The sequence below is a fragment of the Struthio camelus genome, chromosome 12 (genome assembly GCF_040807025.1).
Source record: "Struthio camelus isolate bStrCam1 chromosome 12, bStrCam1.hap1, whole genome shotgun sequence".
Classification (NCBI taxonomy): Eukaryota; Metazoa; Chordata; class Aves; order Struthioniformes; family Struthionidae; genus Struthio; species Struthio camelus.
In genome coordinates, this window is record NC_090953.1 from 10,957,203 (window position 1) to 10,971,828 (window position 14,626).

General features: G+C 41.8%; 1 protein-coding gene across 6 annotated transcripts in view; it reads right to left on the minus strand.

Moving 5' to 3' along the window:
• The window catches only part of TMC3 (transmembrane channel like 3), a 200,215-nt gene that overhangs the window by 15,430 nt on the left and 170,159 nt on the right, over window positions 1-14,626 (minus strand). For 3 of the 6 annotated variants that reach the window (XM_068957990.1, XM_068957991.1, XM_068957992.1), the window contains 6 exons: window positions 7,539-10,009; window positions 6,233-6,376; window positions 4,750-4,825; window positions 2,350-2,431; window positions 1,531-1,637; window positions 47-145 (listed from right to left, as the gene is read on the minus strand). In XM_068957990.1, the coding sequence (XP_068814091.1) occupies window positions 47-145; window positions 1,531-1,637; window positions 2,350-2,431; window positions 4,750-4,825; window positions 6,233-6,376; window positions 7,539-7,648 (618 nt within the window). In that variant the 5' untranslated portion in view covers window positions 7,649-10,009. Of the gene's footprint in view, window positions 1-46; window positions 146-1,530; window positions 1,638-2,349; window positions 2,432-4,749; window positions 4,826-6,232; window positions 6,474-7,538; window positions 11,850-11,914; window positions 13,729-14,626 lie in introns of those variants that run through there. The other 3 variants (XM_068957993.1, XM_009681285.2, XM_068957994.1) reach the window with 3 other exon arrangements.

Consider the following 14,626-nt stretch of genomic DNA (forward strand, 5'->3'; position numbering starts at 1 on the left):
AACAGAACACTGACAGCAAAACAATACAGAGAGGTTTTAGCCTTGCCCCTAGCGACCAGATGGTGTCCAGATCTTGAGCAGATGCAATATGCTCCTTGGGAATGGTCTTGCTGACTGTGCTGCCAAACGGTGCTCCGGCCAGTAGCTGGGAAGAAGGGAGAAGGTCTTAGAAACTGCGTGGAGACCGTCTGACCACACCAGCTGCGCAGCAGAACGCGCAGAGAGCTGCCTGCATGAGCGACGCTATGAGGACAACGAGCGTTTTAGTCATTCATTGTCCTAAACTAGAAAATTCCCGAGAAATACTGCATTCAGTTTTCACTAAACCAGCTGGCTTTTTGTTGTCTGAGCTCTACCTTTTAGGTAATTCAGTGCTCTGTGGACATCTTAAGAGATGACTGAAAAATGAAGATAGAGGGCAATGTAAACAATTTACAAAATCTGTTTAAAAGTTAACTGTTCATTTTAATTTAAGCATTTTTAAATTAAATATGATGTTTGATTTCAAAATGGTATTTCAAGACTAAACCTACTTTTATTTACAACAGTAAAAAAAGAAAAACACCCAAAGTGATAAAAATACCTTTTTTCATTTCAATTTACCTTTTTGGTTTTGCTTTTTGAGGACTTTTTTTTTTTTTTTTTTTAATTTAGGCAATGAGAAGAAAAATTAGATATTCACATGTTTCTGATAACATTATTAAAGCAATGGTTAGGTAAGACAGTATTTTCACAAATCATTTGTTATGCTAGCATACATTCCTATCTGCTCTATTCTATCCTGGGGCAAGACAGAGTAGGTATATAGAGCGGGGTTTATCTCCCTAAGATTCTGAAAGTTAACCAACTAATCTAATCTTATCACTTAGGTCAACGGAGAAAGCCAGGTTCCTTCAGAGGCCATTCAGCAACATTTTCAGACACCAAGCTTCAGATGGAATGAGTTGTCTTTTGGAGGTGTTTATCTGTTGTCGTGCACTAGAGAAGGAAGCGTAGATGGCAAGCCTAAGCTATTTTTCATAACTTTCAGATGTCTACTGCATTAGATACACTAGTAGATTTGTACTTCACAATTTTTTGTTACCAAAAGCCTTATTTGGATGCAACTAAACAAAGTTGGGGCTGTTCAGAACTTCAGGAACTGATTTCTAATGAACAAAAACCTGACTCTGGAGAGAGAGAGAGAGATGTTGTGTTTTTCTGCCTGTAAGTGACATTAACAGGACCTAAGCATACCGAACTGCAGCTTTTACCATTTGCTTCTCCATTTTAGTAATCAGATATTAAAAACATGCTGCAAAAGCATTAGTACTTCATTGACAAAATATCATCTCTAATGCTAATAGCAAGATTCTCTTAGCCTATCCCTCGGCAAAAATAACTCTCGACGGCGGAATTAATTTTAAATAATTCATGTTAAATCGTACCTTTAAAATTGATATATGCCTTTAGGCGTAGCATTTGCTTAAATCAGAAAGGAAAGTGCAACAGTGTAGCATTCCTTTGTAAATATTAACAATGTGTTCTTACCTCTGGTAAGACTACAAATGCTCCTGTCATTATGGTAAGTACGATATTGATTCCAAACAGCCATCTCAAGAAGATGAAGTAAGAGGCAACTCCAGACCCAAAATGACCTTGAACCACACAAAAGTTATCTATACTACACGGTTTATAAAAACAGGTATCATTTATTTATGAAGCATTTTTTGAAGAGTGAAAAGAAAAGAAATACCTGCCCCATTCATGCAGGGCAAACAGCTAGGTAGAAAAAAATGTTACTGTGCCCATGAGAAAATACATTTGCAACAAACTTTGGTGGGGAAGTCTGATAACCACCAGCAGTCTGATAAACACCAGAAGCAGTTACATTGGGTGATGTCAAGCATCCGTTTTCATTTGCTGTTGAAGCACGGAGGTATGACCTGACTGCTGATACGACGTCCAGGGCTGTTCTAAACACTTCACAGACTCTAGGGCTCACAATGCCTTGTTCCATGTCACGCTTGACTCAGGGCATACGTGGGCCTGGCCCAAGATACAGCCCTGTGGACCACGATAAACTGCACCCAAATCTTCATGCCTTTTCAGAAGCATAGTGGGACAAATTTGATTTCTTTTTAAAGTTACCCCACACTAAAATCATAACTGAGCACTGTGCAATGTCTAAGGCACCAGGAAAAGTAGAAAAATAAAGCTTTTAAATGAAAATCATGCCGCTCTGATGAAAGTTTGCATTTAACTCCTCCTCCCAAATATTACGTAATTCAGTGAATTCAAACATAAACCATAAGACCCATAATTTTAGCAAATGCTTTACTCTTCAGTATATTCAGTCTTTATACTTACTCTCTATTTTCTTTATCCTCATTTCCCAAGGAATGAATATCACCACAAAATTATATGAAAGTCGAATAAATTTCCTCCAAAGCTGAGAAGAAGGCAGAGAAATGAGAGATGTGTTACTTCTGCACGTGAAAAGATAATAGTCAAAAATGCACCAGAGCATTTTGCTCATGTCTCTCTCATCTGGGATCAGAAAAAATATTATAAATGTTAATTACGAAGGTCTCACAGCATGTCTGTGGGGTAAGATGGGTAAACCAAACCATGGCAGAGTTCAGAAACATGCAAAACATGATGGGGGCACAGGAGTCCCTGGCTGTGCTCACTGGGAAGATGCCAAAAAAATATGAGAGACAGAGAGGCCTTTTCACACCTCCAAGGGGTAAAGACAAGAGCCCTCAATCTACATGGCTTGCACCCAAAGGAGCAGGAGGAAGAACCCACAGAAGGAAGCAGAGAGGCGCCATTCCCTATCGCCTCCTTGATGGATCGAGACCATGGAGAAAAGGAACCACAGAGCCCAGACAGCGACTCCAGGCAGCAGAAGCGGCCAAAGCAGAGTATCTCACAGACTTCAGCAGGTGGCCTGGTTCACTGCAGTTCTCTCTTCTGGCCTTTCCTTCCTCATCCTTCAGAGACACTTCATTAGATGATTTTATTTCAACTTTACCTTGTAGCTGCCCATTTCTCCTCCTCTGTTGTCCCTTCACCTCATTGCCCTTTGTTTTAATTTTAATTTAAATCTACCATCCAATCCTAGGTGGAGCCACTTTCTCTGCAAGATGAACGCAGTAACCGAGAGTTACCTGCCATTAGCCCTGGACTCTGCTTGTGCCTGTTACCGCCTTCTCCATGCAGCCAGATCCATTTTGGTTGCAAGGTGCCTGGAGAAGAGCTTTGCACTGCTCCGCCTGCGCATTGCTGAGCACGCCGAGCCCCACGTGTCTTCGGCACGCTACCTTAGTAACTGCAGCACAATTATGGCTCAACCACATTTGTTTCGTGCATCTTTCATTTAGTAGTGGTAGAAAGTATGGTAGAAAACATAAATGCTTTGCAAAACAGTGGAATTTTTAATCTATCACCCGCGTGTAAAGAACGAGCGAATGAACGCTCCAGGGAGACTCCCACTACAGAGAGCCAGGCACCACGCTCTCACACCAAACCCCACCTGCAGAACCACCCGAGCGACAAAACCCAGGCAAGATCTACCAAAACAACCCAGAGCAGTACAGACCCTTTGCACGGGAAATGACAGAGAGGTGAGTGACTGCACCTCAGAATAAAAAGAGGCACTTTAAAGCAAAGGCAGCAAAGGCAGAATTTGAGCGCAGGTGGATTTGTGAGTGCACGTCCTTGAGAAGAATATTTTCTATATTTAGACTAAGCCAGTACTAATCACAGCCTCTGTAAAATTTGTGAAGGACTCGCACTGCACTGCATTTAAAACATTGGATTTCTAGGACAAACGCACAACTAACTTCATATTTGAGAGAAGCATAACCTCAAGAGAAAGAACAAGCTTTCATATGTCAACAGCAAGAAATTCAACTACTGTAATTCCCAACACTGTATATTACAGTTTACACCTGCAGAAAACTTGTGGTTATATTTTGCAAAGTCTTCATTCCTCTTCTACTTTTTGCACACCCAAAGAAAAGCATCTTGCTACATACAGTGGGCTGTGTATATGCATATGGGAGGAGAAACACAAAACTCCATGTGTAAAAACGAGTCCACTGTTTTATTTGTTGAATGAATTTACGATAGCAACAGGAAAATGTTATTTGTATATCATATTCTTTTTATCATATCTTTCATAGTACAGCCAGATATTTTAAAAAGCCAATCGAACTGTATTTTAGTCAGCCAGCGTCAATATTATATCATGAAATCTAATCTCCTGAAAACAAGGAGCAGTAAATCACAATTAATGAATACATCATCAAACTCTTCGGCCAAAGTTAGTTAATTTGTTATGGTGATATGAGGATTTTACCACGTGAATTTGAAGTATTTTAATTTAAAATAGAAAAAACATGCTGTGAATTGCATGAGAATTGCTATGATTGCTACTTTCATTTGAAAACAGGGTTCACAGGGCTGAGAAAGGAATCAAGCTGCAGGTTTTGCAGCAGACACATGGATCATACAGAGTTGTCCATGTCAGCAGGAGTAGCAAAATAATTGTATAGCTATCACCTCTTTTCCTGCCTACTGTGTATCTGAACAAAAAGGAAAAAATCACAAAACACAAAAGAAGCTTTTAACTGCTTTTTCCTCTCTGTAGGATTGTTGAGCTGGAGATCAGGATTGTATAGAAAACACACACATCTGTATATGAAATTTGCAGATGACCATCGGTAAGGAAAAGGACTGTAATTTAAGAAAGAACAGACATACCTCTGCACCAGCTGCTTGGTACCCTCTTGTTCTAGTGAGTCTTCCTTCATACTTCAGCACAATCTCTTTAGCTTGTCTGCACAAGAAGGTGGAACTTCATTTCACGTTGATCTTACGACTCTGAGCCTCTTACTCTACTCAAGTAGCAACTAGCAAAGCTGCCAAATGCTGTGAAATACTGACACAGTCTAACCATAAACTCCTGAATCGGCCAAAACTTATTTTAAGAGCTTTTTACTATCATTTTAAAAGTAATGAGAGCTTTGTCTGAGAAAACTCAGCATTCAAAACTTTTACTGCAGGGAAAGTTCTCTATTAATTTTTTTTCTGTCCTTTCAATTAATGTCTCCTTCTTTTAAAACGGCACAACCTAAAGGAGTAAAATAAAAGGTCTCCATTACAGTTCGGTTAATCTTACGTTGATATCAACCCCTTTTCTGCAAATCCAGTGTGGAGTTGTTGCAAGATGCAAGAAGATGCATACTCAACTGATCCTACTTCTGGGCACAGGCAGTCTTTGACCGCAAGAGAAAGTGGATGGGGGTTACTGGACGCTCATCAACATAGAAATGATATAGGAGCAGGAAGGTTGCAAGCCACAGGCTCTGCATAAAAAGGGAAAACTCTCTCTTTGCTTACCAAGACAAAACAGAGACTCTACTGTTGGTACATCTTCCTCATCACTAAAATGCCATTCTAGTATCAGACAGGGTTTTAAGAGAAAGATGCCACATGAAGAGATACAAAGAAAGCAAGCCCCAAACAGACTACCAGGGCAGTGTGGCTTACAGACTCCACTAGTCAGGCCAGGGAAAGGCCTGGCCCAATTCAGACAGGCAGCCCAAAGACACCCACACTTGGCATTTTAAATCTTGTTAATGTAATAACTGCAATTTTAAGCTGTGAGACATGACAGCACTACACTGAATGTACCTTTTAAACCTACAAGTTCGCAACATTTACTGCCATTTACAATACCTGAAAATTATGGACCAGTTTCGATTCTCTCATTGCATAAAGCCTCCCTGTTGTTACACAGAGTCACCTTGAACGCGGCAGACTGTCTCGCCTCATGGGATAGAGGGAAACAATTCAGCTCAAAAACGTTAGCACTGAGCGTTACCAACCAAGGCACAGTACTTCCCTTCGGCGTCTGAACAGCAGACACGCTGCTTATCCGTTAAATAACAAAAAGTGTGATTTCATTCTGGGACAAGAGAGCAACCTCTCTTTTCTGTACAGTGACTGTCTAAAAGGAGCCACAGTCATGTTCAGGACTGCTTCATCCTGCAAACTTCCCATCCCGGGGCTCCTACCTTCAGCCAGCTCTCTGGTCTTGCAGGACTGCACTCACAGCGCACTTTCCCAGCAGTTCTTAATCATTTCCGTGCTCACCCTTTTGCAGCCTAGACTGAAATACTTCTGAAGCTAGAAACATTGCCCTGATCCGTGGGTCTGAAAGCTTTCATACAAACCCCATTACCTGAGCGCCCTCAGCTTCTGCCTCATTGGCCATGGCCTGCAGCGGATGTTGGACATAATCTCCTTCTGGTACTGTATGTTTTGAAAGATCTGCTCTGGGTCATGACTGTCAGCCTTTTCTTCACCATTATCGTTGTCCGAGTTACTGAGCAGCCCAGCACGCACCGCATGGGAGGAAAAACACAAGACAAATGATTCTGATTCAGATCCCCAGCAAATTGTAGACTTGCACATGATCCAGTCTGTCAGAACAATGTAACAGCGATGAGCTAAGGGAACTTACAGGATCTTCTTGTTTTACAGTCAATGAATAATTGGGATGATTTCCCCATCTCGGGGATTTAACTCTCCCTGCCACCCTTGCTGCTCAGTCATAAATTATCCACGTTTCCCACTAGCAATCCAAATCTTTCCACTCCCAGCACTTCAAATCATACAGCTCGTACATCATGCTGTCAGGATACTTTATATATGTTTCTGGAACAAAGTGCTATCTAAACATTTCCAGCAAGAGCACTTAACGTGCATTTATTTGCCATATGGTGTTGACCTTTTACTTTGATAGTAACAATGATAAAATATTTCCTTGTTAAAATGGGGGGAACACGTGCTTAGAATGCCCTGGCCTTTTGTTACCTTTCCCTATTGAGAAAAGACAGAAGTGTGGGACCCCAAGTGACCAAGAATTACACATCACTGCAAAAAGATTCATGTGCCTCTAAGCAGATTTGTGTGGATGATTACTAAATTATCTTTTCTGATGTTGTCACCGCATCTGTCAAGTTACAGCTCTCACTCCATGTTTGAAACGAGGTACTGTATGTAAAACAGCAGCAATATTCATTCTTGCATGGGCCTGTCTAAAAATCCGCAGCAACTGAGTTTCCCCTCTGAATAAAACACACAGAGCTGCAAAATAGTGCACTAGCAATATCAGCTAGGAAGTTTTCTAATTGCGTGGCCGTGTATTTGCTGGGAAAGTTCCCTGCAATTTTGCTGAAAAGGGAGCACCCTTTTAACGACTTAGAAATAAGTCATAACCTAAACCATGCTTTGCAAGAACATCTGCATACGCATAGTCAGACCGTAGATCCATCTATCCCCTATCCCATCTCGGACCCTTGGTTTAAAGAGGTTTATTTTAAAGAGGTTTAAAATAAATCTAAATACAGAAAAAGACTTCCATTTTTCTCATACTCCTGTTCATTTTGCTGGGCTGTTTAAATGAAGGACAAAAGACAAGATCCCCCTTTTTGGCTGGATCAGGAAGATGTGCACTTCAAGCAGGAGAGAGGAAGATCTCTTACCTGTGCGGTGGCTCCTGGTACGCGTAGATGCTGGCGTGCCGCTTCACCGTCCGATACTTTCTGCAGGACTTTGCAGTTTTCACTGCAGCAGACCCCGCTACTGCTGCCATGGTGGTAGCTGCTGCCCGCACTGGGTGAAACTCTGTCCCAGCGGAAGGAAGCCGGCAGCTCACCGCTCAGATGTCGCACAAGCAATCAGATGTCATTAACGGGAGGGCAGAGAGCGGCTCCCGAGCCCGGCCGAAGCAGAAGGCGCCTTGCCTGCGCCGGCAGCCTGGCCGTGCAGCCGTGCGAGCCTTAAAGCAGCAGCGCCCAGCTGCTGCTGCCCTGCCGAGGCATCAGGGCGCTTGTAAAACCTCTGCCAAAACTGAGGTAGGAAACAGAGTCCAGCGGTGGGGCAGCTGCAGTCCTAAATTAAAAGCCGAGTTTGAAAAACGTGATGTCATTTTCCCGCGTGACTTACAGATGCTTTCCCGGTGGCTAACCTAGACAGGATCCGAGGGCTGCGGCCCCAACTTCTCAGCCAGCAGCTGCATTCGTTATACCTAGATTCATGTCTTTGGGAGGTATCAAAATACCTGCTATTCAGACAAGTACAGGTTACCAAGCGATTCATTTTTCTGGACAGGTGCAGTATCTTAATTATGCTCAATTCCATCAATTAACTGTATCATTTTTAAAGCTTACAATAAATGTTTTCTAGATTTTTGATAATAATAATGGTTATCACTAGATCAAAAAACGTGGAAAAATTACTCTCTGATGCTTATTGCCCATTTCTTGAGCTCTACTACTTAAATTCATTTTGTAATAAAATTAGTTAATAGATACTAAAAGTATAGCTACCAGATAAAGAATCACTTTAAAAGATCTCTGTCTCAATTCCTGTATGTCTTGGGGCATGCCTTTGCACTTTTATGCTTCATTTGACATCTGCAAATAAGGATAACATTCCTGCATTTCACAAAAACGGCATAAAATATATCACACGTTTTGAAGCAATCAAGTGCGTTGTATCATGCCCCTGTATTATTACACCATTAACTATCATCAGGTGGACATGAACTTCTAATTCACTAAAAATATTCATGTGCATGCTAAAACTGATAGTTAAACCCCAGTTTTCAGTTTCAGAGGTCTCATAGCCAAAGAACAGTAGCAGTAGCCTTGACTAGGTTCACATTTATTTTAAAAGTAATCCCTATAATCCAAGATTAGGGCCACCTGACACGCTGTACTTGCCAGTGGTCATATTTCCCCGTTGGAAAGTCCTCTGCCACAGTCTCTCTACCAGCTCCAACGCTTTCTCTCCCCCAGCATCTCTGGGATACTGGTACTGGATTGTCGGGACAGAATAGACAGCTCCAAACTTCGCTAGGGCCAGGGCAGCTGAAAAACACGCTGTGTGGTCAAGTGATTTTCTAGTGTCTTTTCTCTGTCGTAGTTGTGGGTATACTAGGAGACGTTATTAAAGCAGAGCATAACTGAAAACCAAGAAAACTTGATATGAATAATTTCTATTGCCATCATTTGACTCCTAGAAAATGGCAGAAAAAGGAAGAGTCTACAGAGAGTTTTCACTTGTTCCTAACTTGGTATTTTCTCCCCTTAATAGCTCTGGGCACAATGCGGCACAGGTTTCAGGTGCATAAATCAATGGTCTGTGGTAGTTAACTTTAATTTGCAGCCTCTGACAAGAAAGAACATTAAGTTCTCTCTGCTAGATTTCCTGCAGAGAATAGCACAGGCTCCTTTTTCCTTCTGCTCTGAGCTAATCTAAAATACTGCTGTTTGCCGAGAAATTTTACTTCTCCATGATCATGCTTATGTCCATTGCACTATATTTACTTAGTTAGCTAACTAAAGGGCTAAGCCATCACGAGTCTCATTATTTACAGGCCGGGTGTTGAACATGGTTTTACAGTTTTGAAGCAAGTCCATTTGCTTTAATCCACTCAGCACTTTTTAGGTGATAAGGAAGGACCAGGTTAGATAAAGAAGCGTCTAAACTTCCAAAATGAAGCTAATAGAAAAGCTCAGTGCCTCGGGTTTATCTCGTTTCAAGCTTCTCCAGAAATCTGGGAGTTCCGTTGACACAAAGCAGAAGAGCCACATAAAGAAATAAAGAAATATCCCTATCCAGAATTCAGTAAAAAAACAACCAAACAAAAAAAGCAGCTGCACTCTGCACTACCCCTTTCATTCCTCCTTTTGCCACACGTGCATGACTTCTAAACCTAGTGAAAACCATCGGTGGAAACACAACTTACCCACGTTCCACCTACTACGTGGGGTTTTCCGTGAACTGAACCCACTGGTCCCAACTCCATCCTGAGCATTTTCTATACATACCTCCTTTAACTACAGCAGACACTAGAGGGTGTGAACTCCAATTTCCAGCTTCCCAAGAAGGATGGACCAAATCATTTCACTTTTTCCATGCTGTACTTTATTATTTTTCATAGTGAAATCTGTAAAATAGAGGCTGTTAGAGCTGTGGCTTATCAAGCTATCCGTACCATACTCAAATCCACCAGCTTTGGAATGGCTTTCTTGTTTGGCCCTTAATTCATAGAACAGAAGAAGCCATCCTCTCTGTGTGTCAGAGCATTCTTCAAGTGAAAGCAAAGAGCCAAGAAGAACGGATATCAGCACAGAAACATCTCTATTAAAAGGCCTATCACCAATTTCCAGCTGGAAAAACAAACAGGAACTATTCTGGATGCCAGAAAAGCCCCTTAAAAGCTTTGTTGAACACTGCAAACATGCCCACATTACCACTTTTTTTTCCTCCTGCAGGATATGTTTTCAATTTTGTAATTTAAAAGCACTAAAAGGTCAGTTCAAATATATTTCTTCAGTTGTAGCTGGTTATCTTGGCCAGTGCCACAGCATTGGGGGCCAGATTCTGCTGCCTCTGCTCGTGAAATTTAGTGCCCGTCTTCAGGCCAACCTAAACTAAAGGCCATCAGTTTGCTGCTTATTCCAACTATGTTTACTCCCTGCTCTCATTTAGAAAATTTATATATTTTCTATAGTTACACATTATTTCAAGCAATGAGGAGTAGTAGCCTAGCATGTACATGGCTGCGTGGCCCTGTGTCATCCAGAGATATTATTCTGGGCTACAAGGGCAGAGAAGCTTTGCACCCATGTAACAAGCCTGTCTCATCAGGGCTAAGTAACTGTGCTAGCATGATTTAAATTTTTGTAATCAATCCCAGCTGCTTGGCAGAACACTCACTATCAAGGTATAGATGCACTCAGTTTCGTAGGGCACGTCTAAAGTTTATTAGGAATTTAAATCAAACACATTCTGTAAAATTGAAGATTTCAAGCTAATGGTGACGTCTAGAAGAAATTGGAGCTGCCTGAGTCCCACCTTTCCCTGGACTCCCAAATGCCTTAATTTTCATTAGAGGGAACCATGCCAGAGAAATTAAGATTTAACATTATTGGTAGTTCCCAAGGATTACTACATGTCACAGATGATGCAGTATACTTTTATACGCTGGTAATATGCTAAAAATGCTACCAAAAAACATTGGAATGCTAACTTTAATAATTTACATGGATTTAATTAGTTAATATTTTCTAAGCTGTCAAGAGGGAAGATATTAATTTCCTTTCCCTTTTGCTAGAAAAAAGGCCTAAAGTATTAACTTAAAACAAGGGGACAATTTAAGCCTGACATTTATATAGCTCTAATACTGCCAGTCTTGGAATCACACGTGTAAGTTACTACCAAATGCTAAAAGCACAATGAGCACCAAGAGAGCCATGAATTCGGAGCCCATCTGACAGGAAGCTGCAGAGTGCTTTTTAGGAGGAAATAGAAAGCTCCTTCAAGTGCTCAGTTCCAAAGTTGGTGGCATCCTCCCATTGCCCACGACCCGTGACAGCCTTTTCAAAGAGCCCTAGTGTTCACTCAGAGCACAGAGAGCTTTCTGGTTTTGCTTTTCAGCTCAGCAAGCAGTTTAGCACTCAGCTGACCGTTTCAATATGGTGTGTTGAATCCAGAAACGTACTGAATTTTGTTTTACTCTGAATGAATACTACAGTGGATACAGATTTGATTTCAATTGCCATCACCTGGATGTCAAACAGGACCTTAACCTTTTACTGTAAAACATATAGTTGGCAGCTGTCTGTGCATAATAGGATACCTTATATTTAATCCATAGAAACATTTCACGTTTTCAAATGCTAATTCAGGAAAAGCCCAGGCTGGTGAGCTCTGGCTAGCTGAAAATTCAGGCTGACAGCTAGCTATCCTCTCCCTTTATGTCCATATCCACGGAGCTTTAGCTTAAACTTCACCCATCTCTTTAGCAGTGCAGTTAACTATTACTATTTAACTAAGTTAACTAACAGACCTTTTCAGGTCTCTGCTTGGGAAGTTCACAGCACCACAGATCTCTATTTCAAGATGGAAATTCAGAGAGGGCTTGTGTCTCCAGTAATCCAGAGAATTTGATCATTCCAGATTCTTAACTACATAAAACAGATGGGGGAAAAGTATTTAGCAGCCTTGAAAAAGGAGACTAATGCGCATCTTTAAGTGGACTAATTATTAATATTGCCAAAACCATTCAACCCCATAGAACCCAGTGAGAGTTAAAGATGCTCTACAGCATGCAGGTTCCTGCAAAAACACTGAAACTCCTCTAACTTAGTTTGAGGACTTTTATTGCTGAAAGACCTAAAATCAAAAGACAATCTGGGCTCCCCAGTACAAGAGAGACCTGGCACTCCTGGAGAGAGTCCAGCGGAGGGCTACCAAGATGATTAGAGGACTGGAGCACCTCTCCTATGAAGAAAGACTGCAAGAGCTGGGCCTGTTCAGCCTGGAGAAGAGAAGATTGAGAGGGGATCTCATAAACGTGTATAAGTATCTGAAGGGGGAGTGTCAAGAGGATGAGGCCAATCTCTTCTCCGTGGTGCCCAGCAACAGGACAAGAGGCAACGGGCAGAAACTGAACCACAGGAAGTTCCACCTAAACCTGAGAAAAAACTTCTTCACTGAGGGTGACAGAGCATTGGAACAGGTTGCCCAGAGAGGTTGTGGAGTCTCCTTCCCTGGAGATATTCAAAACCCGTCTGGATGTGATCCTGGGCGATATGTTCTAGAGGCCCCTGCTTGAGCAGGGAGGTTGGACTAGATGATCTTCAGAGGTCCCTTCCAACCTAAACGATTCTGTGATTCTGTGATCTAGCTGGAGTTCAAAGAAGGCAGAAGTCCCATTCTCACATTATAATCTCAATTCACCTGTTCAACCTCCAAAGATGCTGGAGATGCACAGTTGGACATAAGAGCAGCTATGGCGTTTCCAGAGTGACAAAGCCACCATCTTCACTTACTGAGAGTAACATTCATCTACCAGACTCTGCTAAATCATCATCTGATCTCTAAGTTTGGGCAGTTTAGCTTCATATGAAATGTTTCACTCTCCAATTTCTGCATGTTCCTAACTCCTGCTGATGTTTATGGGAGACCTGGCCTTGGGTCAAGGGGAAATACGCCCACTGCTGTTCAGTTTTCTTTTTGACTTCACATCACACAGAAACTGAACTTTGGTTTAAAAGGCTCTTCCTGTGTAGTTAACCAATCTAACTTCATAAGAAGACTTCTGCATTTTTATGCATTAGATGGTATTGGGATTACCAAAATACACGTTTCTGAGACGGTACAAACAATTTTGTCAAGAGCAAAACCAGGTTTCTGATTACATGAGTGTATTAGTGCCTAATGCTAAGACAGGGGCTGAGGACAGGCAGAAGTAGGGCAGAGAGAGGCTAAAGACAGAAGTCACATGCAGAGCCAAGCCTCCACGGTGGGGCAGGAAGCTGCGTCTAAGAGCACACTCCAGGAGCTCCTGCAGCCAGCTCACCTGAAGACCACTGCCTGCAGCAATGCCCTGATCTGTGTGACATAACTTGCAGCTCTCTCCTTTTAGGTGGGAAGAAAGTAAGTAGGTGCCATAAGAAAGCTTATTTTCCAAGCGTTGTAGACTACAGCTACTTCTGCTACAAGGGAATCTGTGTTTCGTGCAGCTTTGTCTACCCAGCAGTATGACGTGCATTCTACAGACATATTCATTTCACCAGAGACCTTTTTGAAAGCATTGTAACCAAATTATTTTCCAGGCTTACGTGAGTCATTACCAGCCAGACCTAAGAGTCAGTGAAAACGCAGAAGATAATTTTAGAACATAAAAAGGGGGGGGGGGGGGGGGGGGGAAGAAAGTTCCACATTTTAGAGGAAAGGAGAGGAAAAGAAGTTCAAGGAACTTGACAATGGCAAAAAGTGATCGAATATTCACATGATTTTCTGGATCTTTGACTGAGATGAAAACTTTGAATTTGCAGGACTGCTTTTAAGAAACTTCTGGAACAGATTCTTCGATGAGATTCTCTCATTTTGCACCAGGATGAGGAAGTGAAGAACAATCAAGCTTTGAAATGCAGAAACTTTATATCTGGTTCAATTCAAGCTGGTTTTCATTGTCCTCTAAAGACTAGAATGTGATTTTGCACCATTTCTAATATTTACCAAAACTGCACTTTAACTCAGTTTTGCTTCAATTTGAAACGTGTTCTTCCACTAAGGAGACCTAAAACAGTGCAGTCAGCAGTTTTTTCAGCATTACAGTCAAAGATATCTCAGCACTGACAGTCAAGCCTTGAAACCTCCTCTCCATCTCCCAGAGCTTGATTTTGCACTGGTCAAGTTCTTTGGGCACTCTCTGTAATTGCCTGCATCTTCTACCAGCTTACGAGTACTGAGCTGCTCAGTGGTTACGGCTATGGCCCATGCCTAAGGCCCCCCAAAAGTTTTATCCTGCATGTCTGTTGTCACAGAACAACACGACTGGGCTCCACACGCAAGGTTACCATGACAATCCTTCATTTAAAGGAATATGAACGTGATGATGATAATTTTGCCCAGTATCCCAATGATGAAAGCGCCGAGGATGTACAAGGCCTGATTTCTATGTGTATGTGTGTGTGTGTCTCAGCCAGAAGGGATTCAAAAATCATACTTTTTCCTTCCCAGAAAAATGGTTAGGCTATAGATGAGTTAGAGG